Genomic DNA, 27,451 nt, shown 5'->3' on the forward strand with positions numbered 1-27,451 from the left:
CGCGGACACAGTCGTCCAACAGCTACGCTTAGAAGGCATTCAGGTAGCGGCATACCTGGACGACTGTTTAGTGTGGACAGCATCCAAGACAGCTTGTCTGCAGGCAGCCACAAAGATGATTCAGTTACTGGATCATCTGGGCTTCAAGATCAACTACAAGGAGTCTCGCCTCTCTCCAGCTCAAGAGTTTCAATGGTTAGGAATCCATTGGAACTTGCAGTCACACCGCCTCTCCATTCCACCGAAGAAGAAGGGAGAGATTGCGGGATCGGTCAGGAGACTACTGAAATTCAACAAGATTTCAAGACGCCAACAGGAAAGAGTACTGGGGTCTTTCCAGTTTGCAGCAGTGACAGACCCAGTGCTAAAAGCACAACTAAAGGATGCGTCAGGAGTCTGGAGAAGATACGCATCAAACGCTCGAAGAGATCAACAGAGATTGACACCGACCCTACTGCGATCGCTTCTAAGGCCGTGGTCAAAGGTCAAGAGCCTGACAAGGACAATTCCCTTACAACCACCTCAACCTTCAGTGGTCATCCACACAGATGTCTGACTGGAAGGATGGGGAGGCCATTCCCATCAAAGGAAAGTGCAAGGGAACTGGTCGCACCAGTTTAAGACTTTTCACATCAACATTCTGGAAGCTATGGCAGTCTTCCTAACGTTGAAGAAACTATCCCCTCACAGATCAGCCCACATCAGGCTGGTCTTGGACAGCGAAGTAATTGTGAAATGTCTGAACCGACAAGGCTCGAGATCACCTTACATTAATCACGTGATGTTAGCCATCTTTCGCTTGGCAAGGAAGAAATGATGGCACTTATTAGCAGTTCACCTGCAAGGGTTCCGCAATGTGATGGCGGACGCTCTATCCAGGCAAAAGCCGATAGAGACAGAATGGTCCCTGAACGCAGACTCATTCTCCTTCATCTTGGAAAAAGTCCCGGAATTGAAGATTGACCTCTTCGCAACGAGTGACAACAAGAAACCCTCGATATGTGGCCCCTTACGAGGACCCTCGGGCAGAAGTGACGGACACCATGTCCCTCGATTGGAAGAGATGGAATCATATCTATCTGTTCCCACCAACAAATCTCCTGCTGAAGGTCCTCAACAAGCTGAGATCCTTCAGGGGAACAGCAGCAGTAGTGGCCCACAAATGGCCCAGGAGCAATTGGTTCCCTCTAGTTATAGAACTGAAACTGAAGCTGCTTCCTCTACCGAATCCAGTACTATCCCAGCTGGTTCAGAAGTCGATTGTTTACGCTTCATCATTGAGAACCCAAAACCTACATCTCGTGATTTTCTCGCCTTAGCAGCCAAGAAAAGGTTGGGAATCTCAAAAGACAACCTCGACTTTATAGAAGAATAAAAGTCAAAGTCAACCAGAAGACATTACGAATCGTCTTGGAAGAAGTGGGTTTCCTTTGTGAAAACCAAGAGACTGGCAGAAATCTCAATAGACTTCTGCCTTTCCTTCTTCATCTACCTTCATGAACAAGGCCTGGCTTCCACCACAATAACTACATGTAAGCCAGCTTTGACTAGACCTCTTCTTTACGCCTTCCAGGTGGACCTGTCAAACAAAATCTTCAATGAGATTCCGAAAGCATGCGCTAGACTCAAACCAGCAACCCCTCCAAAGCCCATATCATGGTCCTTGGACAAAGTCCTACACTATGCTTTGAATTTGAACACCGAAGATTGCACCCTAAAGGATCTAACACAGAAAGTGATATTCTTGTTCGCTATAGCCTCAGGGGCTAGAGTTAGTGAAATAGTGGCTCTATCTAGAAACAAAGGCCATATTCAGTTCACAGAAGAGGGAGAACTGAATCTTTTCCCCGATCCTACCTTTCTCGCCAAAAACGAGCTGCCTACCAAAGGGTGGGGTCCTTGGAGAATCTGTCCTCTGAAGGAAGATGTCTCTCTATGTCCAGTAGAGTGTCTTAAGGTCTATCTTCGAATAACTTCAGACTTCAAGGAGGGACAGCTCTTCCTAGGCAAAACTTCAGGATCAAACTTATCCCTAAAACAACTGAGGGCAAAACTCACCTACTTCATTCGCAGAGGAGATCCTGACAGTACACCCGCAGGTCAGGATCCTAGAAAAGTTGCTTCCTTGTTGAACTTCTTTCAACATATGGACTTTGATAGACTCCGCTCATATACATAAACATTACGCGAAGCAAGTGCATGAAATAAAACACTTTGTGGTGGCGGCAGTTTATTGGGTGAGCAGGTATTAGCACCTTCGAGTGTAATACCTTTTAATGAAAATCACTATGGTGATTTTTGGATTGATCTATATAGGTGTAGAATCTAACCAATAACTCCAGTGCCGTGTGAACATTTGTACACAGTGTTGAAACATATCCAACATCTAAGTGAAATCAATCAAGTAATTTCACAATAGTGAGTGGCATTTACGAATGAACTAACATATATGTATTTTCTTCCCTTACATGTTAAAAATATATATACCCAGAGATGTAGATATGTTACAAAGATTCTTTTTGGGCTCAAGCCATGTCGTCCTGATGGAAGGTTCCTAATAATAGTTTCCTAAGGGATATATGTACTTCAGTGATATTCCCAGTGAATTTACCTTTAGGTCCAAAATTCTAACTCCTGGCGCGAATATCCTTAAAATTACTCTCAAGGATATCGCATAATATCAGGGGACGTATTCTTGACACGCCACAGCAATCTTCACCCCGAATAGCGCTTACGCTTCGAGGGGGAAAGTGGCAAAATAGAAGGGGAGCCGTATCAAGGTTACTTCCCATACTACTATTGAGTATCAAGATGGCGGACATTCCTAATTTTGTAGCGAATTCGCACGGTGGTGTTCCCTGTTGATCTAACTTTTTCGATAGATTTTCAAGGATTATTATGCAATATCCAGCTTTTTTCGCCCCTGGAAAGTTGAGTATTGATTCTTTACAATGTGTGTATTTTAGCTCCAGTTTCACAGTGAAATTTGAGTAATTTATTGTGATTAGGAGCTAGGCCTGTTACCGGAGGCGCCATGGGCGCTGTCGTTCGTTAGGCATGTGTTATTAAGTTAGTAGAACAACATTCCTGGTTGAAATAGCATTAATTAATTGATTATGAATCTATTTAGGCAATTTATACTTGTAAAGATATTTATGATATCCATAATTTTCCTTTTTCTATGTCGATCGTATAAGTCAGAGTTTCGGTGATTTAGGTAACCGAGATCTCGTCTTGCCTAGGTAACCTAGCCTAGGTGATATAGTATACTTTCAGACATTTCCCCGGTTACCCTCGTGTATTGTTTTATCAATTCAGGCGGAGATAGATATCTCCTAGAATTATTATATAAACCGATACTCGTCTCCAGTGGAGATTTAAGGGTAATCCCTCCTTCCCTCTGAGTGTAGCCTTTGGCCACAACCCTAGTAGGTCGTGCCTCGAGTTTTCATTCAGGCATGACTAGCCTAGGGTTCTCTGTCCCTTCCCTTAGCCGCAAATAGCAGGTTTTGGGATTCGGTCAGAACCTCAGAGTATTTAGTCTTGTGCCGGCAGCCGGCTGGCAGGGTGAATAGTCATTCCCCAGCTGGCTAGGCTGCCGGCATAGGAGGCTAGCCCTCCCTAGGCCGCACTTGAAGTGGTTGTATGATGCCACCACCTTCTCCCTGCGGTCTAGAAGACTAGTCCTGTGCTCGCAGACCCTAGGCTGAAGAATAGCATTCTTCTGCTGCCTAGGATGGCGCCGGCACTGGAACTCTGTTTCTCCTTTGTTGAGAGGAGGTGGCAGTGCCGCCGTCCCCTTAACTGTATTGGCAGACCCTAGGTTGGAGAATAGAGATTCTCCTGCCGCCTAGGATGGCGCCGATACTGAAACAGAGTTTTTTAAGGATGTGTAGGACCGGCAACCTTGCCGGCTAGTGATGGCCTAGGCATCGTATCTCTTTGGGCCGTCGTCCTGCAATCTCACCGTTTGCCGGTGGGTTGTGGGGCCAGCCGGGCTCCTACCAACTGCTGGCGGCTATGCTGGCTGTTGGCGGCCACGACGACTACTGGCGGCCATGTTTACTACAACTGCCGGCGGCTATGCAGGCTGCTGGCAGCCATATCATCTGCCGGCGGCCATGACGATTGTCGGCGGCTGGCGGCTGCTGGCAGCCATGATTGCTGTTGGTGGGAAGTCTCTTCTGTCACCAAGGTTCTTCAGTCCTCCCTTGGACTGCCAGCCACACGTGCTATTGCCGGGTATACCGGCGGCCTGACCGGCACAGACCGGTGCTGACTCAGCCGGCAGTATGCCGAAGGTACCAGTGCTGCCGAGTGCTAGCCTGCCGCCTATGTGCCGGCCGGACCTTGCCGGCAATGGTACTGGTGGCTGGATGGAAGCCTGAATAATACATTCTCCCCTTCCATTTGAACCTTCTTACTGGAGAAAGGCAGTAAATTAGATATTTACATCCTTAATTATTGTATACATACACAGTAATAAGGCAGCCTTCACTCCATGCTGTCTCTCTCTCTTTTAGCTAGCATGCTGGCCGGGCTGTGCTGGCAGGGACTAGCTATGCCGGCTATATGCCGGCTGAATTACAGTATATGTTTATACAAGTAGTCAGTATATTTGCAGTATAGGATATACTGCAGATAGAAAACTATTGTACAGTATATATTATACTAGTAGTTATCTTCCAATATATCTTGGGTATCCTTGCCCAGGTGTTTGCTGAGACCAATCCTATATTGAAAGAATAGAATTTCTTCAATATTCTGATTAGAAATCAGTTTACGTTTTACCTTACAATATTAAATAAATTGAAGGGCCGGTGGTAGTACACTTCTATCCTTAAAAGGTTAGAACCCTTATCCTTGAGTTTCCCTGATCAGGAAACTCTATGATTTTAATATTGGAAGGGAAGGCCACAGCAAATGGGCTGGGTAGGATACACAAATATATGTCTTTTATATTTCCTAGTCCAGTCGGCGTCATGCCGGCTGGACCGTGCCATCAGATGCTAGCCATAATGGCAGCACACTGGCTGAACTACAATATATAATTATACAGTAGTTGGTATTTTGCAATATAGTATATACTGCAAACAGAAAACTATAGTATGATTATACAGTAGTTAATTTCTAACATATCTTGGGTACCCTTGTGCGGGCTTCTGCTGAGACCGTTCCTATATTGAAAGAATAGAATTCCTTCAATACTCTGATTAGAAATCAGTCATCCTTACCCCACAGTGTTAAATAATAAAAAGGGGCAGTGGCATTGTACACTTTTTCTACCCCTAGGGGTTAGAACCCTTTTGTTATAGTTAATACTGAGGGGAGGTAACAGCATTTGCTTGCAAGGAATACACAAGTATGTGTCTCCCACTATCCCTTTCTAGCTTACTATCCTAAGCTATTTTAGTTAAAAGATAACTCTTACATATTGCTTATCAGTGATATAATCAATTGTATACGCATTCTGCTTTCCTTTCTTTCCAGGAGGAACCCCAGATGACATGTGTTGCAGTTTTCTGCAATATTAAGAGTTAAGTACTTTTACGGTCGTAATACATCCAGGTTTCATGCCCCCTGCAATATTATTTCCGAATCCCTGCATTATTGGAATCCCCAAGTTTGCAATATATGTCGGACCCTAATGTCCGAAGGTTTCGATAATCCCAAGTCAATGGAGTCTAGGGATGCAGCTCGTAAGAAACTACGCAATTGGGTAAGAGGGTTCCAGAAAATCTCTCCGGGACCATACCTACCTAATGATAGGATGCGTAGCTTACTATTCCCAAAAGCAAGTAGGGAAATAGTGGTGCCCAGGCACGATTCACACCTCCCTGCGTCCAGATAGCCCCTGGGACGGAGGGCAGGAAGCCCCCACGGGAAGAGGTGGACAATGTCGTGTTGGAATTGCTTCCGTCTGTGCCGGCTCTAGAGCCGTTAACCTCGACATCTTCACCTTCTACCCCTCTCTTAGACATTATGGACCAGTTACTGGCCCATATGAAGGGTCTAATGGAAAACTTTCGCAAACAAGGCGAAAAGAAGGAAGCAAAATTCAAGATAGAGCTCTGTGAAGCTCCACTTGTCGCTCCGCAAGGGTCATACAAGCGACCCAGAGACCAAGACCTTCCGACATGCTCTAAAACCAATCCCTGGAGGTATGCGGAGCTTATGCTGATTTTAGACGGCAAACTCTACATCTCGGAGAAGATGGGTGTTGTTCCTTTAGACGAAATCCAGTTTTGGCTAAGCTTTAACGCTTTCCCTAATTGCTTCATTCGACTGAAGCATGATCCAACGTCAGGAAAAGAAATGGAACCGAAGGAGGTCATGATTCTCGACCATGATAATTCACAGGCTATCTTGTCAAGTAGCCTGAGAAAGGCGGGTTACTCGGTGTCGAAAGTGTTCACACTAACTAACAGACACCCTACCTTTCTTGCTCATGCTTCAATATCATTCCCCTTTACGTGGAAGGCATTTAAATCTGTTGCCAAGGCAGTGGAGGCAGGCAAACCATGTCCGGCACTTGAAGAGTGCAAGCCTCTGTCACCTGCCTTTCCCATGAAGGAGAAGGATTGGAAGGAAGTCCAGTTAACCTTTTCAGTAGGGAAACTAGACGTGGATGTCGCTGGACGACAGTTTAGCGAGAATCTCCCTAAACTTTCTGGTTTCCTTTGTGCAAGGAACAAGAGACAAAGGAGAGACTTGCAGCCTCCCTATCCCTACAGAACTGCATAGAGTTGTGTTCAGCCCATCAAAGTACCCCAGACATGCTCATGGTCTTGGCCAAAATGCATATGGCCACCTTAGTAAAAGACCTTTATGCAGGCTAGGAGAGCCTGTAGGGAGTTTGTGTTCGCTGCCACAACAGTGAAACATGAAACCAGGGAGCATATCTTCCAACTCTGGGGTAGAGACCTCTTTCCAAACGAGGTAGTCAGAGAGGTGATTAAGAAAGCCACCACGGAGAATATGGGACTTCTCCAGAGGTGGGGCATCTTTTCAAAGAGAAAGTCTTACACGGATGTGGGTCCCCAACCTAAAAGGAAGACGGAAAAGTCTAGAAATTTTCCTCGGGCTGTTCAACAACATCCCACAGTTTCGATGACCAGAGTGCCAAAGGCAGGCGGTCGAAGAGGTAAACCTTCTGATCAGTCGAAGCAAAGAGACGCTTCTGGTAGGAGGGAGGTTCCTTCAGGATCGCTGGACCTTCGATCCTTGGGTCCAAGGCCTAATCAAGATGGGACTAGGATAGAAAGTAGACATGCCTCCACCATCATTTCTTCAACTCTTCTTACACTCCAACCCCGTCTTGGAAGAGTATACCTTAGAGCTCTGGAGCATACAGGTGGTAAGGAAAGTATAGTCCATCGAATTCCAGGGAAGGCTGTTTGGTATTCACAAAAAGGACTCAAGAAAACTCAGAGTCATTCTGGACATGTTGCCACTCAACAAGTTCATATAAAACAGCAAGTTCAGAATGTTAATCCTCCTGAACATAAGGACCCTATTTCAAAAAGGGGTGTTCACAGTCTTGTCAGACCTGAAAGATGCCTATTGGCAGCTTCCAGTCAGTCGCCCCCTCTCCTCCTACCTAGGATTCAAGTTATAGAGGATAACGTATGTCCTAGGAAAGATACTTGTCGGACTAAACACAGTCCTAAATATCTTCACGGAATTGGCGGACACAGTCACGCAAAAGCCAAGCCTAGAAATGGTTCAGGTAACAAAGTACCTGGACGAAAGGCTGGTGTTGGCAGCACCAGAAGTGGCTGGTCTATGAGCATTCAAGGAAGTGATCTGGTTCCTGGAACATCGGGGATGCAAGATCAGCTTCAAGAAGTCTCGATTCTCTCCAGCTCAAAGGCTTCAATGGTTAAAAAACCATCAAAACCTGTGGTCACACCGGCTCTCCTTCACCTTAGGGATGTAAAAGGAGATCGCAGGGTCGGTCAAGAGACTATGGTAATCAGTCAGGATTCCAAGGCGCTAACAGGGAAGAGTTCTGAACTCTCTCCAGTTCGCAATAGTGACAGACTCCGTGCTAAGAGCACAGCTTGCGTTAAGAGTCTGGAAGAGATACGCATCAAACACTCGAAGAGATCTAAAAGGACCAATATCGGTCTTTCCTTAATCGCTTCCCAAACAATGGTGAGAAGAATTTCTCACTGTTACACCTTGCTAAAAGCCTTATGGCTAGTCTTTCAGTTTCCCTGAAAGTATACACACATATATACATATACCAAGGTACTTCCCCCAATTTTGTGGGGTAGCCAACATTAAACAAATGAAAAAAAGAGGAACTTTCCTCTCTACGTTCCACCCAGCCTGACATGGGACTCAACTGAGTTCGGCTGGTACTGCTAGGGTGCCACAGCCCACCCTCCCCCAATATCCACCACAGATGAAGCTTCATAACGCTGAATCCCCTACTGCTGCTACCTCCGCGGTCATCCAAGGCGACTGGAGGAAGCAGCAGGGCCTACCGGAATTGCGTCACAATCGCTTGCCATTCATTCCTATTTCTAGCACACGCTCTCTTGCCTCTCTCACATCTATCCTCCTATCACCCAGAGCTGTCTTCACTCCATCCATTCACCCAAACCTTGGCCTTCCTCTTGTACTTCTCCCATCAACTCTTGCATTCATCACCTTCTTTAGCAGACAGTCATTTTCCATTCTCTCAACATCGCCAAACCACCTCAACTCATTCATATCCACTCTAGCTGCTAACTCATTCCTTACACCCATTCTCACCCTCACTACTCCCTATAAATATCTCAAAGTTTGTATTGTTAGGAAAAATACAAATTATGACCAAATTTGTAATTTTTTCTTCTCGATGTTAATCGGGCCAGCTCTGTAAGAGTTGAGGTTGGCTCATTGGGCTAGATAATTTCCTCCTTTCAATAATAAAATCATTCATAATATGTAAGTATGGACTATTCTTTTTGGTGGTGGTTGTTGATAACTTGGCCCTTGTGGGTCATGAATTTACCTTTTTAAATATTAAACTTAGCCGGTGAATATATAATAGCTGAATATATAATAGCTGCAACTCTGCGGCTCGACAGACAACATACTCAAAAAACTCGCGAGCGATCGCTATGCAGGTTGCGGGTGTGCCCACCAGCGCCAACTGTCGGCCAGATACCACTCTTGTATGTAAACAAAACCTTCAATTCTTCTCTGTCGACGTTGACGACAAGACGTACTTATACTCGCTGTAGAACCTGGAGTTTTCCCATCATATTTGGTGAAGTACGTACTTTATTTTGGTTTGAGCTTTCGCAGTACAGGTGTTTTTCCTCAACATAAACTCTTGAACTCTTTATTGAATCGGATTATTTGTTGATGACTTGGATTGTTTTTGGAATTTTCTTTGACTAATTCAAAATGGCTGACCCTTCTCAAGTACCTAGATTTCGAAAGTGTAATGCTAGGGACTGTAATAGGCGTCTTCCAAAGGCTTCTCTCGACCCTCATACTGTTTGTTCCAATTGTCGGGGTAAAACCTGTCAATTGGGAGATCGGTGTGAGGAATGCGTGGGCCTTTCGGAATTCGATTTTATCGAATATGATAAGTATACACGCAGACTAGAGAGAGATAGGGTAAGGAGAAGTTCATCTAGGTCCGTAGATTTTTCCTCTCCACATGCCCCTGAACCTAATCCTTCCCCTGTAGTGGTTGTTCCTAACCCCCCTTCTAGCACTCAGGAACCGTCCAAGACATGTTACGTGCTATTCATGCCTTGGGGGAGAGAGTTGAAGCGTTAGCAAGTGACCGTAATCAACTCATGGCTGACGTGAAGGAGCTTAAGTGCCACAGTGCCACGGCGGAAAGTGGGAAAGTGATTAGTGCGCAAAGTGTTGTGAACAGTGTTGCGACCGAGGGTTCGTCTGTTCGTGCCTGTCGTTCACCTAGTCCGGGACCTCTTGCAAGCTCCCAAGCCCAGGGGAGAAGCAATGTCGTACGACTTATGGGTTCGAGAGGCCTTGATCAGCGAACAGACGTTCCCTCTATGGTATCAGGCGTATCTCGTCAAGATCGCCCCTACCATAAGACGAGAGAGCCCATTTTTACCTTGTCTTCCGAAGGCGTTTCACGCAAGAAACCATGGAGCAAGGTTTCTAGGCCTTTGAAACGCAAGTCAGTCCCTTCAGGACAGGTCCAACGTCCCGGATGTAGTCATTGGGACAGTTCGGACCCGTTGCTGTCATCGGATGACTGCTCGCCGCCTAAGCAAGGCAAAGTTGTGCCGTCTCAGACGCTAACCCCGTCTGTTACCGCACCCGTTACCGTAGACCCTAAATGGGTTATACTGCAGGACATGCAGTCTAAGCTTGCGTCCCTTATGGAAGATTACAACGCAGAGAAGGTTTCCGTTGAACCTAGCCGTTTATCTCATGGAGATCCTGGCCGTCAGCCACCCAAGCGTTCTGTTGTGCGTCCTGTTGACGTTGGTGTAGCCAGCTCACGTCAACCAGTTGGGGTTGTACCACCCCCGATGCGGTCTCGTGGGGATTTTCAGCCGCATGTGGACGTTAAGCAACTCACTGATGCGCCTGGTGACGTTCAGGACGTTCGCCAACCATCAGAGTTGACTTGTTTTGACGCGGTGCGTCAACCTCCGCAACCTAGAGTTGTTTTGACTGCACAACCCAGGCGGTCTAAGCAGTCTCGGGTGGACGCTGTGCGTCCTCACGCACCTGTTGTTGTTGTTGACAGTTCCCAGACTGTTCAGCAGTTTCAGGACGCTGCGTCCTGCTCCGCCACTTATGCACCAGTGCGGGCGGACGCTGCGTGTCAAGCATTGCCTACCCCTTTGCTTGTTTCTCATCAGTTATCAGATGAGGAACTTTCGGATGAGGACGTTGCTGACCCTCAGCCTGAGGATCATCCTTCAGATATTGATGAGCCTAGAGCAGTTCCGCCATCTATGGACTCTAAAAAAGTCATGCTCATTTTTAAAGAGTTGTTCCCTGAACACTTTGTCTCTGTGGCTCCTCGTTCGCTGCCGTCTGAGTTTGTTTTAGGCGTACCTGCTGCCATGCCAGCCTTTACAAAACTCGTTCTCTCTCGCTCATCCAAGAGAGCTTTACGGCTGTTAGGCGATTGGTTGGAAACCAAGAGGAGTTTAGGGAAGACGGCCTTTGCCTTCCCCCCAACTAAACTCTCGTCTAGATCGAGCGTCTGGTATGCCACGGGAGAAGTTCTCGGCTTGGGAGTTCCTGCCTCTGCCCAGGGCGACTTCTCAAGTCTTGTAGACTCTCCCCGCCGCCTAGCCATGAGACGCTCGAAGATTAGTTGGTCTTCCTCAGACCTGGACCATCTACTTAAGGGCATCTTTAGGGCTTTTGAAGTTTTTAACTTCCTTGACTGGTGTTTGGGAGCCTTGAGTAGGAAAATCTCATCAGCCGATAGAGATGTCTCCTTACTCATTATGTCCTGCATGGATAAGGCCATCCGCGATGGATCCAACGAGCTCTCCGCCTCGTTTACGTCAGGAGTCCTAAAGAAACGAGAGTCTCTGTGCTCTTTTCTGTCAGCAGGAGTGACGCCCTGTCAACGATCTGAGCTACTCTTTGCCCCTTTGTCTAAGTTCTTGTTTCCTGAACTTTTAGTTAAGGAAATATCGTTGTCTCTTGTGCAGAAGGACACCCATGACTTGGTTGCGTCCTCGGCTCGCAAAGGGACCCCTTCGTCTGCCTTGTCTGCTAGACCTAGGATAGACACTCCAGCGTCCAGGTTTATTCCGCCCTTTCGTGGCAGAGCCCCCAGCAGGGGAAGTACTCGTGCCGAAGGGAAGAGAGGAAAGAGGAAAGGAGCCAAGTCCTCGCGAGGCAGAGTCTGACTGCCCGCAGCTTCAGACAGCAGTAGGTGCCAGACTCAAGAACTTCTGGCAAGCCTGGGAGAAGAGAGGCGCAGATCAACAGTCTGTGAGGTTGCTCAGAGAGGGGTACAAAATCCCATTTGTACGCAAACCTCCTCTAGCGACGTCTCCCATTGATCTCTCTCCCAGGTACCGAGAGGAAGCAAAGAGACAAGCCCTGAAACTAGAAGTGTCTCTTTTGCTAGAGAAGGGAGCGGTGGTCAAAGTCTCGGACCTTCAATCACCGGGGTTTTACAACCGTCTCTTCCTAGTACCGAAGAAGACAGGAGGTTGGAGACCGGTGCTAGACGTCAGTGCTCTGAATGTCTTTGTCACAAAGACAAAGTTCACCATGGAGACCACGAAGTCAGTCTTAGCAGCGGTCAGAAAGGGAGACTGGATGGTCTCTCTCGACCTAAGAGACGCTTACTTCCACATCCCCATTCACTCAGATTCCCAACCTTTTCTGAGATTTGTGTTCGACAATGTGGTGTACCAGTTTCGGGCCCTGTGCTTTGGCCTAAGTCCTGCTCCTCTCGTGTTTACGAGGCTTATGAGGAATGTGGCAAAATTCCTACATTTATCGGGTATCCGAGCCTCCCTTTATTTGGACGACTGGCTTCTCAGAGCCTCGTCCAGTCATCGCTGTCTGAAGGATCTCAATTGGACTTTAGATCTGACCAAGGAATTGGGACTTCTGGTCAACTTGGAAAAGTCCCAGCTGATCCCATCCCAAACTATTCTGTATTTAGGGATGGAGATTCGCAGTCCAGTTTTTCGGGCTTTTCCGTCGGCCCCCAGAATAGATCAAGCCCTGCTCGTAATCCAAAAGATGTTGAAGAGAGAATGTTGCTCAGTCAGGAATTGGATGAGTCTAGTAGGAACTCTATCATCCCTGGAGCAGTTTGTCTCGCTAGGAAGGCTACACCTCCGACCTCTACAATTCCATCTAGCTTTTCACTGGAAAAAGGACAAGACGCTAGAGGCGGTCTCGATCCCGATTTCCGAAACAGTAAAGACTTGCCTGAATTGGTGGAAAGACAATATCAGTCTACGAGAGGGACTTCCCCTAGCAGTTCAGAAACCAAACCACGTTCTCTTCTCAGACGCATCGGATTTGGGTTGGGGTGCGACACTGGACGGTCGGGAATGCTCAGGTCTGTGGACCTCAAGTCAGAGGAGCATGCATATCAACGGCAAGGAGCTTTTGGCAGTTCACCTGGCCTTGATAAGCTTCGAGAGTCTCCTTCGAGACAAAGTGGTGGAGGTCAACTCGGACAACACCACAGCCTTGGCGTACATTTCCAAACAAGGAGGTACCCAATCCCTGACACTGTACGAGATCGCAAGGGACCTGCTCATCTGGTCAAGAGATCGAGGCATCTCCCTAGTAACGAGGTTTATCCAGGGCGACTTGAACGTTCTAGCAGATTGTCTCAGTCGGAAAGGTCAGGTAATTCCAACCGAATGGACCCTCCACAAGGATGTGTGCAAGAGTCTTTGGGCGACTTGGGGTCAACCCACCATAGACCTCTTTGCAACCTCGATGACCAAGAGGCTTCCAATCTATTGCTCTCCAGTCCCAGACCCAGCAGCAATACATATAGATGCCTTTCTCCTAGATTGGTCTCACCTAGCCCCTATACGCATTCCCACCATTCAAGATTGTCAACAAGGTACTGCAGAAGTTCGCCTCTCACGAAGGGACAAGGTTGACGTTAGTTGCTCCCCTCTGGCCCGCGAGAGAATGGTTCACCGAGGTACTTCGATGGCTGGTAGACTTTCCAAGAAGTCTTCCTCTAAGAGTAGACCTATTACGTCAGCCACACGTAAAGAAGGTACACCAAAGCCTCCACGCTCTTCGTCTGACTGCCTTCAGACTATCAAAAGACTCTCGAGAGCTAGAGGCTTTTCGAAGGAGGCAGCCAGTGCGATTGCAAGAGCGAGGAGAGCTTCTACCATTAGAGTTTACCAATCGAAGTGGGAAATCTTCCGAGACTGGTGCAAGTCAGTATCTGTATCCTCGTCCAGTACCTCTGTAGCCCAAATCGCTGATTTTCTCTTATACCTGAGAAGAGTTCGCTCCCTTTCGGCTCCCACGATCAAGGGCTACAGGAGCATGTTGGCTTCGGTCTTCCGGCATAGAGGCTTAGATCTTTCCAACAATAAAGATCTACAAGATCTCCTTAAGTCTTTTGAGACCTCTAAGGAACGTCGTTTGGCTACACCTGGATGGAATTTAGACGTGGTCCTAAGATTCCTCATGTCAGACAGGTTCGAGCCTTTACATTCAGCCTCCCTGAAGGATCTCACTCTTAAGACTCTTTTCCTGGTGTGCTTGGCCTCAGCTAAAAGAGTCAGTGAGCTTCATGCCTTCAGCAAGAACATCGGTTTTTCGACAGAAAAAGCCTCTTGTTCTCTTCAACTTGGTTTCCTAGCCAAGAATGAACTGCCTTCTCGTCCTTGGCCTAAATCTTTTGATATTCCTAGCTTATCAAAGATCGTAGGCAACGAGTTAGAGAGAGTATTATGCCCCGTTAGAGCTCTTAAGTTCTATTTAGCTCGTACTAAGCCTTTAAGAGGTAAATCTGAAGCGTTATGGTGTTCGGTTAAGAAACCATCCTTACCTATGTCAAAGAATGCTTTGTCATATTTTATCAGATTGTTAATACGAGAAGCTCATTCACACTTGAGTGAGGAAGACCGATCTTTGCTTAAGGTTAAGACGCACGAGATTAGAGCTATAGAAACTTCCGTGGCCTTTAAGCAATATAGATCTCTGCAAAGTATCATGGACGCGACCTTTTGGAGAAGCAAGTCAGTGTTCGCGTCATTTTACTTGAAAGATGTCCAGACTCTTTACGAGGACTGCTACACACTGGGTCCATTCGTAGCAGCGAGTGCAGTAGTGGGTGAGGGCTCAACCACTACACTTCCCTAATTCCATATCCTTTTAATCTGTCTCTTGAAATGTTTTTAATATTGTTTTTATGGGTTGTTCGGAAGGCTAAGAAGCCTTTCGCATCCTGGTTGATTTGGCGGGTGGTCAAAGTCATTTCTTGAGAGCGCCCAGATTAGGGGTTTGATGAGGTCCTGTTGTATGGGATGCAGCCCTTGATACTTCAGCTCCTGGGAGTCTGTCAGCATCCTAAGAGGATCGCTGGGCTCCGTGAGGAAGACAGACTTACAAGGCAGAGTAATCGTCTAAGTCAACTTCCTTACCAGGTACCTATTTATTTTGGTTTTGTTATATTGATAACTGTCAAAATGAAAAAACTCTTAGCTTATACACTGTAAACATATTAACTCTGGCCTCTACCCACCTCCTTGGGTGTGAATCAGCTATTATATATTCACCGGCTAAGTTTAATATTTAAAAATGATATTTTAATTATAAAATAAATTTTTGAATATACTTACCCGGTGAATATATAAATTAAATGACCCTCCCTTCCTCCCCAATTGAGACGCAGCGGGACGAGAAGAATTGAAGGTTTTGTTTACATACAAGAGTCGTATCTGGCCGACAGTTGGCGCTGGTGGGCACACCCGCAACCTGCATAGCGATCGCTCGCGAGTTTTTTGAGTATGTTGTCTGTCGAGCCGCAGAGTTGCAGCTATTATATATTCAGCTATTATATATTCACCGGGTAAGTATATTCAAAAATTTATTTTATAATTAAAATATCATTTTGATGCTGTGGTACAAGTCCTTAGGAGGTTTGATGAAGGAGAAAACTATTTTTGGGGAGTTGCTGTGTGGTCCATAAGTTCCTCTCGCCTCCCTAAACTTGTTAAAGGAGGCAGTATATAACTGAGGCATATTCATATGGAAAAAAATATGGCTTTTGATGGTGGTCAAATGCTCAGGTGGCTTTGTTGGTCTTCCTTGAGAATAGTAATTATTCTCTGGCAAATGTGTTATCCGCTATAATAACACATTGGAGGTGCTGTGAAAGGTTTCAGATAATCTTATACACTAGCCCTAGGACAGAGAAGGAAATGCAAATTAATTTCAGACAAGTATTGAAATTATAATTCTATTTTGAAAGTTATATTTTTCGAAAGAAGTACAGTATGCACATATCATTTTAATGGAAATAATATAAAGAAATGAAAGTAATGTAATAGTAATAAAAAAAGAAAATAAACAGGTAATGAAATAGAAAAGAAAAACAAATGGAATACAAACAGAAAAATAAATTTATTACTTAATCACCAATACTCCAACCAACTTTTCTATTATCAGCAGTAAGTAAGAACATACTTCCAATCAAAAGAAAATCATAGTAATGAAAATGTGTGAACACATTTAAATTAACAAATAAATAAGAGTACAAGAAAATAATTAGGTACTCCCTGGTAGATCACAATGTTAAAGAAAATTAAGTCATGAAAGAGGGTTGTAATAAAGGGGAAGTTAAAAGATGACAATAAAAGAGAAAATGATTACACATTGAAAGAGAGAGATTGGCTGTCCGCATTGGGCTTTCTACTGACTTGAGAGCTAGTATATTATTATTATTATTATTATTATTATTATTATTATCATCTTCATCATCATTATTATTATTATTATTATCATCTTCATCATCATTATTATTACTAGCTAAGCCACAGCCCTAGTGGGAAAAGCAGGATGCTAAAAGCCCAAAGGCCCCAACAAGGAAAAACAGCCCTGTGAGGAAAGGAAATCTCTCTCTCTCTCTCTCTCTCTCTCTCTCTCTCTAGAAATGTATTATTTGAATGTTTTAACTTTGATATGTTATAAAGTCATAATTTTCAAGTAATCTAATATTTTACAATTATGAAACATTTATATTATTTTCCTTTCAATAGGTACTGCCAGGAGAAACTGCTTTAGCTTTCTACACAGCATGCAATCCTACTGAACGACCAGTGATTGGAGTTTCTACATATAATGTTATTCCATTTGATGCCGGGCAGTATTTCAATAAGATTCAGTGTTTTTGCTTTGAAGAGCAACTCCTCAACCCACATGAAGTAGTAAGTTAAGATTTTATAAAAGCATGTGCAAACTTAAAATGATCTTTTCATAAAACATCTTTTTGTCCTTAGGGAAATAATTGCAATTACATCTCAGATATCAAAAGGATATGATTTTACCTGCTTGAAGAAGTTAGGTGAGCTACTACTGATATTTGTTCTTCTGTAAATGCAGTTGGAATTCTTACAAAATCACTGACCCTATAATTTTTTTTTTATTTGAGAAGTAATTTTTAAGAAATTGAGACTTATTCAAACATCCATTAATATTAAATTTTTAAATATTTAACTTAGCCGGTGAATATATAATAGCTGCAACTCTGCGGCTCGACAGAAAACACACTCAAAAAACTCGCGAGCGATCGCTATGAAGGTTGCGGGTGTGCCCACCAGCGCCAACTGTCGGCCAGATACCACTCTTGCATGTAAACAAAACCTTCAATTCTTCTCTGTCGACGTTGACAAGACGTATCAATACTCGCTGTAGAACCTGGAGTTTTCTCAACATATTTGGTGAAGTACTTCATTTTGGTTTGAGCTTTCGCAGTGCAGGTGTTTTATCTTCATCTTAAATCTTGAACTCGTTTTTGGATAGATTTAATTTTTGATGACAAGAGAGAGAGTATGGACTTTCTTTGACTTTTAAATGGCCGACCCTTCCCTTAGACGGAAGTGTGTTTTAGGCTTTTAGCAATTATCTTATCACGTTATAAATTAATTATAGATTTTCCTCTATATATTTTATATCTCAACCGCCTTTATTAGGCCTCTTCGATTAGCTTTCCATTTATAATAAACATCAAAATAAATTTTAATGATTTATTTATATGCGACCTTTCCTGAGAGTAGGCGGTCCTAACGTGGAAACCGAAGTTAAACAACGTTGAGCCCTTTTCAATCGTAAATAACTTTTACAGAGCTAATGATTTAAAACTTATTAAATGAAATATTTTTAGTAAATATTTTATGATAGTTTTTTTCTTTGAATAGTCTTCGTACTGTTTCAAAGATGAACTAACGTTTAGTTTATTTATGCTACGCAGTTTGCGCTCTATCGTTACGATAGAGAGAGAGAGTATCACGGTTTCACTTTGCAGAAAGAGTAAATCGATTCTGACGTTTTGTTCTTTTTTCTTTCAAAGCTTAAATGTTTTAAAGACTATTTTAAAGGAACTTTTAATTGAAAAACCTTTCAGTTTTTTTCCTTTGGTCAAATAACCTGTTTATTGACGAAAGGTAAGTGGGCTCTTCTCTTCGATGCGAAATCAAGAGAGAGAGAGAGAGAGAGAGATAGAGACGGAGAGAGAGAGAGGAGAGAGAACGTTCCGATCTTTATCTCGTCCCAAGCGAGTAACGTTGTTCTCGAGTTACTCTCGTCCCTAGTCTCTGTACGGGGAGAAAGGATAAAACGTTTTTAGTTTTTATTCTCGTCCCAAGGCTCTGTACGGTGAGAGATTGAAAACGTAGTTTTGAATGAACTAGTGTTTAGTCTCTTCCCCAGCCACTGATTTTTTTATCTTAAAATATGTTTACTGTTTTTTGCTGGTATTAATGTGCTTACATTATACGACTGATTTCGCAATTACAACCTTTTGATGAGGGTAGAATTGCATGCTTCAGGTAGAAATCAGTTTTATTCATACCTAATGTGAATTGTTAAAAAATTCGATTTCAGTGAAATAAGTGCAAAACAGAAAATCGTAGTGATAAAGTGATATTGCGCAAAGTGTTATCAGTGTTGCGACCGAGGGTTCGTCTGTTCGTGCCTGTCGTTCGCCTAGTCCGGGACCTCTTGCAAGCTCCCAAGCCCAGGGGAGAAGTAATGTCGTACGACTTATGGGTTCGAGAGGCCTTGATCAGCGAACAGACGTTCCCTCTATGGTATCAGGTGTATCTTACCAAGATCACCCCTACCATAAGGCGAGAGAGACGATTTTCTCCTCGTCATCCGAAGGCTTTTCGCATAAGAAACCGTGGAACAAGGTTTCGAGGCCCTTTAAGCGAAAGTCAGTCCTTTCAGGACAGGTCCAGCGTCCTGGTTTTAACTATTAGGACAGCTCTGACCCTATGCAGTCATCGGAAGACTGCTCGCCGCCTAACAAAAGCGTAACACAGACTCCGAGAGTCTTTTTGTAGGCAAGGTTTTGCGGTCACAGACGTTACCCTCGTCTCTTACCGCAACCATTCCCGTTGATCCTAAATGGGTTGTACGGCAAGACATGCAGAATAAGCTTGCCTCCCTTATGGAAGACTATTCTGCCGATAAGTCCGTTGAGCCTAGCCGTTTATCTCATCGAGATCCTGGCCTTCAGCCACCCTAACGTTCCTTTGTGCGTCCTGTTGACGTTGGCGTAGCCAAGTCACGTCTGTCAGGTTGTTTAGAACCACACTCGATGCGGTCTCGTGTGGATTTTCAGCCACATTTGGACGTTAGGCCACTTGCTGATGCTCCTGTTGACGTACAGGACATTCGCCAACAATCGGAGTTGACTTGTTTTGACGCTGAGCGTCAACCTCCGCATTCTAGAGTTGTTTTGACTGCTCAGTCTAGGCGGTCAAAGCAGTCTCGAGTGGACGCTGTGCGTCCTCACGCACCTGTTGTTGTTGACAGTTCACAGACTGTCAAGCAGTTACATGACGTTGCGTCCTGGTCCGCTACTAATGCACCAGTGCGTGTGGACTCTGCTTGTAAAGCATTGCCACCACGGTAGGTCTCTCCCTTGCTTGAGACTCGGCTATTATCGGACAAGGTTCCTTCAGATGAGGAAGTTGCTGTTCCCCCTCCTACTGATATTCCCTTGAGGACTCTGTCAGACGGAGAGGAGCCTAAGCTGCTTAACCCTCTATGGACTTTAAATAAATCATGCTGATTTTTAAGGATCTTTGTCCGGATCTTTTTGTAACTGCTGCTCCTCGTTCGCCTAAACGTCAGAGCTTACACTAGGCCTAGCTACTTCGAAGCCGTTGTTTTATAAGCTAGTGCTCTCTCGCTCTTCTAAGAGAGCTTTACGTTTGCTAGGCGACTGGTTTATCACCAGGAGGAGTTTGGGGGAGACAGCCTTTGCTTTCCCTTCTTTTAAACTGGCTTATAGAGCGAGAGTCTGATATGACTCGAGAGAAGTTCTCGGCTTGGGAGTTCCTGCCTCTGCCCAGATAGACTTCTCAAACCTCATAGACTCTCCCTGGCGCCTGGCCATGAGACGCTCCAAGATTTTACAGGTCGTCTTCACAGCTATTTTCGAGCCTTTGAAGTTTTGCTGTACAATTATGTCATGCATAAACAAGGCTTTCAGAGATGGCTCCAATGATCTGACAGCCACGTTCTCTGCAGGAACAAGTCCCTCAGGGATGGCTCCAATGATTTGGCAGCCATGTTCACTGCAGGAGTACGTAAGAGGCAAGTGCGCTCAATGTGTTCATTGTCAAGACAAACTTCACGATGAAGTCTACCAGGCTGTCTTGACAGCATTTATGGAAGGCGACTGGATGGTCTCTCTCGACCTTCAGGAGGCATACTTCCACATTCCTATACACCCGGATTCCCAACCGTTTCTGAGGTTTGTTTACAGGAATGTGGGGTACCAGTTTCGAGCCCTGTGCTTTGGCCTCAGTCCTGCGCCTCTCGTGTTTACGAGGCTCATGAGGAATGTGGCAAAATCCCTCCATCTATCTGGGATCCGAGCCTCCCTGTACTTGGACGACTGGCTTCTCAGAGCATCGTCCAGTCTTCGCTGTCTGCAGGATCTACATTGGACGTTGAGTCTGGCCAGGGAGTTGGGACTTTTGGTCAACCTAAAAGTCCCAACTGATCCCATCCCAGATTATTCTATATTTGGGGATGGAGATTCGCAGTCAAGCCCTGCTCGAAGTCCAACTAATGCTGAAACGAAACGTTTATTCAGTCAGGAGTTGGAACAGTCTCGTAGGGACTCTCTCATCCCTGGAGCAGTTTGTCTCACTAGGGAGACTACACCTTCTGCCTCTCCGGTTCCATCTAGCCTCTCACTGGAACTAGGACAAGACATTAGAGACGGTATCATTCCCAGTCTCCGAACCAGTAAAGGCATGCCTGAAATGGTGGGACAGCAATATCAGTCTGAGAGAAGGACTATCCCTAGCAGTCAAGAACCCAAACCACGTGTTGTCCTCAGACGCGTCGGATTTGGGTTGGGGTGCGACCCTGGACGGTCGGGAATGCTCGGGTCTGTGGACCTCAAGTCAGAAGAGCATGCACATCAACGGCAAGGAGCTATTAGCAGTCCACTTGGCCTTGATGATATTAGAAAGCTTCTTCGAAACTTAGTGGTAGAGGCAACTCAGACAACACCACAACTTTGGCGTACATCTCCAAGCAAGGAGGCACACACTCCTTCACGCTGCTCGAGATCGCAAGGGACCTTCTCTTATGGTCAAGAATTCGAGGCATCTCCCTGTTGACGAGATTCATCCAGGGGGACTTGAACGTCTTGGCAGACTGTCTCAGTCGGAGGGGTCAGGTGATACCCACGGAATGGACCCTCCACAAGGACGTGGGCAAGAGTCTTTGGGCTACTTGGGGTCAACCCACCATAGACCTCTTTGCCTCCTCGTTGACCAAAAGGTTACCAATCTATTGCTCTCCAGTCCTAGATACAGAAGCAATCTACATAGACGCGTTTCTACTGGATTGGTCTTTTCTGGACTTATATGCATTCCCACCATTCAAGATAGTCAACAAGGTACTGCAGAAGTTCGCCTCTCACGAAGGGACAAGGTTGACGTTGGTTGCTACCCTCTGGCCCGCGAGAGAGTAGTGCACCGAGGTACTTCAATGGCTGGTAGACTTTCCAAGAAGTCTTCCTCTAACGGTAGATCTGTTACGTCAGCCCCACGTAAAGAATGTCCATCAAAGCCTCCCCGCTCTTCGTCTGACTTCCTTCAGACTATCGAAAGACTCTCAAGAGCTAGAGGCTTTTTGAAGGAGGCAGCCAGTGCGATTGCAAGAGCTAGGAGAGCTTCTACCATTAGAGTATACCAGTCGAAGTGGGAAGTCTTTCGAGACTGGTGCAAGTCAGCATCTGTGTCCTCGTCCAGTACCTCTGTAGCCCAAATCGCAGATTTTCTTTTACATCTGAGAAAGGTTCACTCCCTTTCAGCTCCCACGATTAAGGGCTACAGGAGCATGTTGGCTTCGGTCTTTCGACATAGAGGCTTAGATCTTTCCAACAATAAAGATCTCCAAGATCTCCGTAAGTCTTTCGAGACCTCTAAGGAACGTCGTTTGGCAACTCCTGGATGGAACTTAGACGTGGTCCTAAGGTTCCTCATGTCAGACAGGTTTGAGCCATTACATTCAGCCTCCCTGAAGGATCTCACCCTCAAGACACTTTTCCTAGTGTGCTTGGCTTTGGCTAAAAGGGTCAGTGAACTTCATGCCTTCAGTAAGAACATCGGCTTTTCTACAGAAAAAAGCCACTTGTTCACTTCAACTTGGTTTCCTGGCCAAAAATGAACTGCCTTCTCGTCCTTGGCCTAAATCTTTTGATATTCCTTGCTTATCAGAGATCGTAGGCAACGAACTGGAAAGAGTATTATGTCCTGTTAGAGCTCTTAAGTTCGATTTAGCTCGTACTAAGTCATTACGAGGGAAATCTGAGGCATTATGGTGCTCAGTTAAGAAACCTTCATTGCCTATGTCAAAGAATGCTTTGTCATATTTTATCATATTTTTTTTATACGAGAAGCTCATTCTCACTTGAATGAGAAAGACCGATGTTTGCTTAAGGTTAAGACGCACGAAGTTAGAGATATAGCAACCTCCGTGGCCTTCAAGCAAAATAAATCTCTGCAAAGTATTATGGACGCGACTTTTTGGAGAAGCAAGTCAGTGTTCGCGTCATTTTACTTAAAAGATGTCCAGACTCTTTACGAGGACTGCTACACACTGGGTCCATTCGTTGCAGCGAGTGCAGTAGTGGGTGAGGGTTCTACCACTACACTTCCCTAATTCCAATATCCTTTTAATCTGTCTCTTGAAATGTTTTTAATATTGTTTTATGGGTTGTTCAGAAGGCTAAGAAGCCTTTCGCATCCTGGTTGATTTGGCGGGTGGTCAAAGTCATTTCTTGAGAGCGCCCAGATTAGGGGTTTGATGAGGTCCTGTTGTATGGGTTGCAACCCTTTATACTTCAGCTCCTGGGAGTCTTTTAGCATCCTAAGAGGATCGCTGGGCTCCGTGAGGAAGACAGACTTACAAGGCAGAGTAATCGTCTAAGTCAACTTCCTTACCAGGTACCTATATATTTTGGTTTTGTTATATTGATAACTGTCAAAATGAAAAAACTCTTAGCTTATACGCTGTAAACTTAATTAACTCTGGTCTCTACCCACCGCCTTGGGTGTGAATCAGCTATTATATATTCACCGGCTAAGTTAAATATTTAAAAATGATATTTTAATTATAAAATAAATTTTTGAATATACTTACCCGGTGAATATATAAATTAAATGACCCTCCCTTCCTCCCCAATAGAGACGCAGCGGGACGAGAAGAATTGAAGGTTTTGTTTACATGCAAGAGTGGTATCTGGCCGACAGTTGGCGCTGGTCAAAGTCATTTCTTGAGAGCGCCCAGATTAGGGGTTTGATGAGGTCCTGTTGTATGGGTTGCAACCCTTGATACTTCAGCTCCTGGGAGTCTTTCAGCATCCTAAGAGGATCGCTGGGCTCCGTGAGGAAGAGAGACTTACAAGGCAGAGTAATCGTGTAAGTCAACTTCCTTACCAGGTACCTATATATTTTGGTTTTGTTATATTGATAACTGTCAAAATGAAAAAACTCTTAGCTTATACGCTGTAAACTTAATTAACTCTGGTCTCTACCCACCGCCTTGGGTGTGAATCAGCTATTATATATTCACCGGCTAAGTTAAATATTTAAAAATGATATTTTAATTATAAAATAAATTTTTGAATATACTTACCCGGTGAATATATAAATTAAATGACCCTCCCTTCCTCCCCAATAGAGACGCAGCGGGACGAGAAGAATTGAAGGTTTTGTTTACATGCAAGAGTGGTATCTGGCCGACAGTTGGCGCTGGTCAAAGTCATTTCTTGAGAGCGCCCAGATTAGGGGTTTGATGAGGTCCTGTTGTATGGGTTGCAACCCTTGATACTTCAGCTCCTGGGAGTCTTTCAGCATCCTAAGAGGATCGCTGGGCTCCGTGAGGAAGAGAGACTTACAAGGCAGAGTAATCGTGTAAGTCAACTTCCTTACCAGGTACCTATATATTTTGGTTTTGTTATATTGATAACTGTCAAAATGAAAAAACTCTTAGCTTATACGCTGTAAACTTAATTAACTCTGGTCTCTACCCACCGCCTTGGTTGTGAATCAGCTATTATATATTCACCGGCTAAGTTAAATATTTAAAAATGATATTTTAATTATAAAATAAATTTTTGAATATACTTACCCGGTGAATATATAAATTAAATGACCCTCCCTTCCTCCCCAATAGAGACGCAGCGGGACGAGAAGAATTGAAGGTTTTGTTTACATGCAAGAGTGGTATCTGGCCGACAGTTGGCGCTGGTGGGCACACCCGCAACCTTCATAGCGATCGCTCGCGAGTTTTTTGAGTGTGTTTTCTGTCGAGCCGCAGAGTTGCAGCTATTATATATTCACCGGGTAAGTATATTCAAAAATTTATTTTATAATTAAAATATCATTTTTTCTTGCAATTTAGTTTGCAAAGCCAAACTCTTTCATATTAGAAGATATTGGTTCCATTGTATTATAGTAGTCTACCTAAAACTCTACTTCAAGTAGAAATGTCTTTCCATATAACCTAGTGTCCAACAAGAGGGTAGATATGTGTCCTCTCTGGGTCTTTTACCATTTTTTTTTTTCTGCTGGCCCAGGGGAAATTCTTTTGAGAAATGTTACTATTATTATTACTAGCCAAGCTCCAACCATAGTTGGAAAAGCAAGATGCTATAAGCCCAAGGGCTCCAACAGGGAAAAAATAATTCAGCGAGGAAAGGAAATAAGGAAAGGAATAAACGAATTGAGAAAACATTAACAATAAAATATTTAAAAAGCAGTAACATCAAAACATATACTGTATGTCATATTTAAACTATAAAAAGACTCGTGTCAGCCTGTTCAACATTTATATATATCATTTTAAAGTAATATTTGTGAATGAAAGAATATGTAGGGGTGATTTGGTGATGAAGGCTTTATAAGAGAAATTCTTGATAAAGCTTAATGAATTTCAGGGTCCCAGTGCTTCAGTTTTGACCCAAAGTCATACATACTGTATAGGGTAATTTAGTTTAGTAATTTGATCCTCATTACCTATGCTTCTTGCCTTTCTCAAATTTTTCCCCATCACCTGTCACCTGGGATATTAAGAACATGCCTGGATAGGGAGTTTGGGATTTAGACAAAGTTGATACCTCCAAGAGTTTCCCTCTATATTTTTTTTTCTTCTCTTACTTCAGATTTATTGGTAGATATATTTGGAGGGCATAAAGCTAAATTTTTACTCAGGTAACCAAGTAACTTAGATTTCACTAATCCAATATCCTTTTGTAAATTTTGTAAATTGGAATGGCCAGATGAGCGTCAATGCCAATAGATTAAGTTTTTTGTTTGATACTGATTATGTAACATTTTGATATATTTCGGATGTTTATAATTAAACACCACTAAAGTAATGATTTAATTTATCAGTGACAAATTGCATTTTCTAATTATAATTCTGATATTTTATTCTTTTCAGGTACACATGCCTGTGTTTTTTTATATTGATCCCGAGTTTGTAGATGATCCTAAAATGGAAAATGTTAATCAATTAACACTTTCTTATACCTTTTTTGAAGCTCGAGAGGGTGTTCCAATCCCTATTCCAAATTTTACAACGAAGTAAGACATATAGGCTAGTACTGTGAATAATGTAGTGTACAGTAAATGTTCTTTTTATTGAATTTGTTTTAATTGAATCCTGAAAAATATTTCAGTATGCTGTAACTTTCATTGCAAAATTTGGTAATTTTTCAAAAGCATATACTGTACTGTATTTAGATTTTTATTCTTTGTATTTCTGTAGTTAAAAAATGACAAATTCAGAGGTAATTTGTATTTTTCCTAACAATACAAACCTTAGCTATTTAATAGGGGTATTGCTTTTGGCAAAGCTGGAAGGATGAGTTTTTAAAATCTAGAGAGGGTTAACTACCCATCCCGCTAGTTAGCGGTGGGTAGGGGGTAGATTGCTACCCTTCCCACTCACACCTGTGATTGAGCTCACTTTGCTTGGAAGTAGGACTTCAAGGGGGACAGGATTGGCGGCCGAGTATGTTTAAATAGCTAAGGTTTGTATCGATACGAAAAATACAAATTATCTCCAAATTTGTCATTTGTTCCGTAACAAGAATACAAACCAACGCTATTTGATAGGGGTACCTTACCCATTAGGAGGGTTGATGTCCCTGCCAATCTGGCTTTTTGGCCTTACCCGCGGTACTCCCTGTTGTGCAGAGATTATAGCGACAAAATGGAGACCCTAACACCTCGCTAAACCTGCTAAGCATGGTCTGTGGCCTACGCAAGCTGTGTTTGGTGAGAAACTAGCAATAGGACTGTCAAAGTAAAAGTTGAGACCGAGACATTCCCAATACCACCTTGCCAGGGTATGGAGGCGCGACAGTATTAGGACAATACTAGGATACACAAGGGAGCAATGGTTTACCTGCAGAGATTTGAGGTCATCTTGTGCAGAGGGCCTAGGATGCTGATTTCCCCAAGAGAGGGGAGGATGAAGAAAGGGAAAGAGCCAGACTTTCCCTTTCATTCACTCAGACTAAAATCTGGGTAACCAATGCCCTCAACCTTCTGCTACTTGTCCATTAAGGAGCTTGAGGTACTAAACCAGCTGTTGTGCATCCATCACAGGACCGGTAGAAAACGTATCGAGGTTCCCGTGTCTCACGCCTTGCTGGTAGTGGGCAATGAACGTAGTTTGGTGTTTTCACACGGCCACTTTTAATACCTGTGTCACAGCGTAGTTCTTCATAAAGGCCAGACATGTAGCTATACCTCTGACATCATAGGCTCTTGGATGACGTGCTAAAGGAGGATTGGGATTCAGAGCAAGGTCAATGACCCTATGAACCCATGCAGAGATTGTGTTTTCCGTGATCATCCTCTTGTTTCTGCCCATGCTGACAATCGGTGAGGGAGGCCTAGGCCGAGCTGCTGCTGATCTCTTGAGGTAGCGCCTCAACTGCTTACTGGGCATATTAACAGATGATTGGGTCGACAATTACAGGACGGAGACACATTATCTGGAAGAAGTCGAATCTAGGATCCAACCAGGATTCTGAGTCTAGGCAGCACACTCAGGGACAAAGCTGAAGCTTACCTCTACCCATCCTCTTGAATGGGCAACATCAAATGAAAGACCATGAAGTTCGCTAACTGATTTGGCTGAGGCCAAGGTGAGTAGGAACACCGTCTTCCAGGTTAGAAGGCAAATTGTTGCCTGTCATAATGGTTCGTACGGGAATCCTTCTAGA

At 44.2% G+C, this 27,451-nt stretch overlaps 1 protein-coding gene across 2 annotated transcripts in view; it reads left to right on the top strand.

The window, feature by feature from the left end:
* Cox11 (Cytochrome c oxidase copper chaperone COX11) overlaps nt 1–25,857 on the top strand; it is a 61,220-nt gene extending 35,363 nt beyond the window's left edge. For both annotated transcript variants that reach the window (XM_068391499.1, XM_068391498.1), the window contains 2 exons: nt 16,719–16,886; nt 25,657–25,857. In XM_068391499.1, coding sequence (XP_068247600.1) covers nt 16,719–16,886; nt 25,657–25,803 — 315 coding nt within the window. In that variant the 3' untranslated portion in view covers nt 25,804–25,857. The remainder of the gene's footprint in view (nt 1–16,718; nt 16,887–25,656) is intronic.
* The last annotated feature ends 1,594 nt before the right edge of the window (nt 25,858–27,451 follow it).

Source organism: Palaemon carinicauda, chromosome 18 (assembly GCF_036898095.1).
Source record: "Palaemon carinicauda isolate YSFRI2023 chromosome 18, ASM3689809v2, whole genome shotgun sequence".
Classification (NCBI taxonomy): Eukaryota; Metazoa; Arthropoda; class Malacostraca; order Decapoda; family Palaemonidae; genus Palaemon; species Palaemon carinicauda.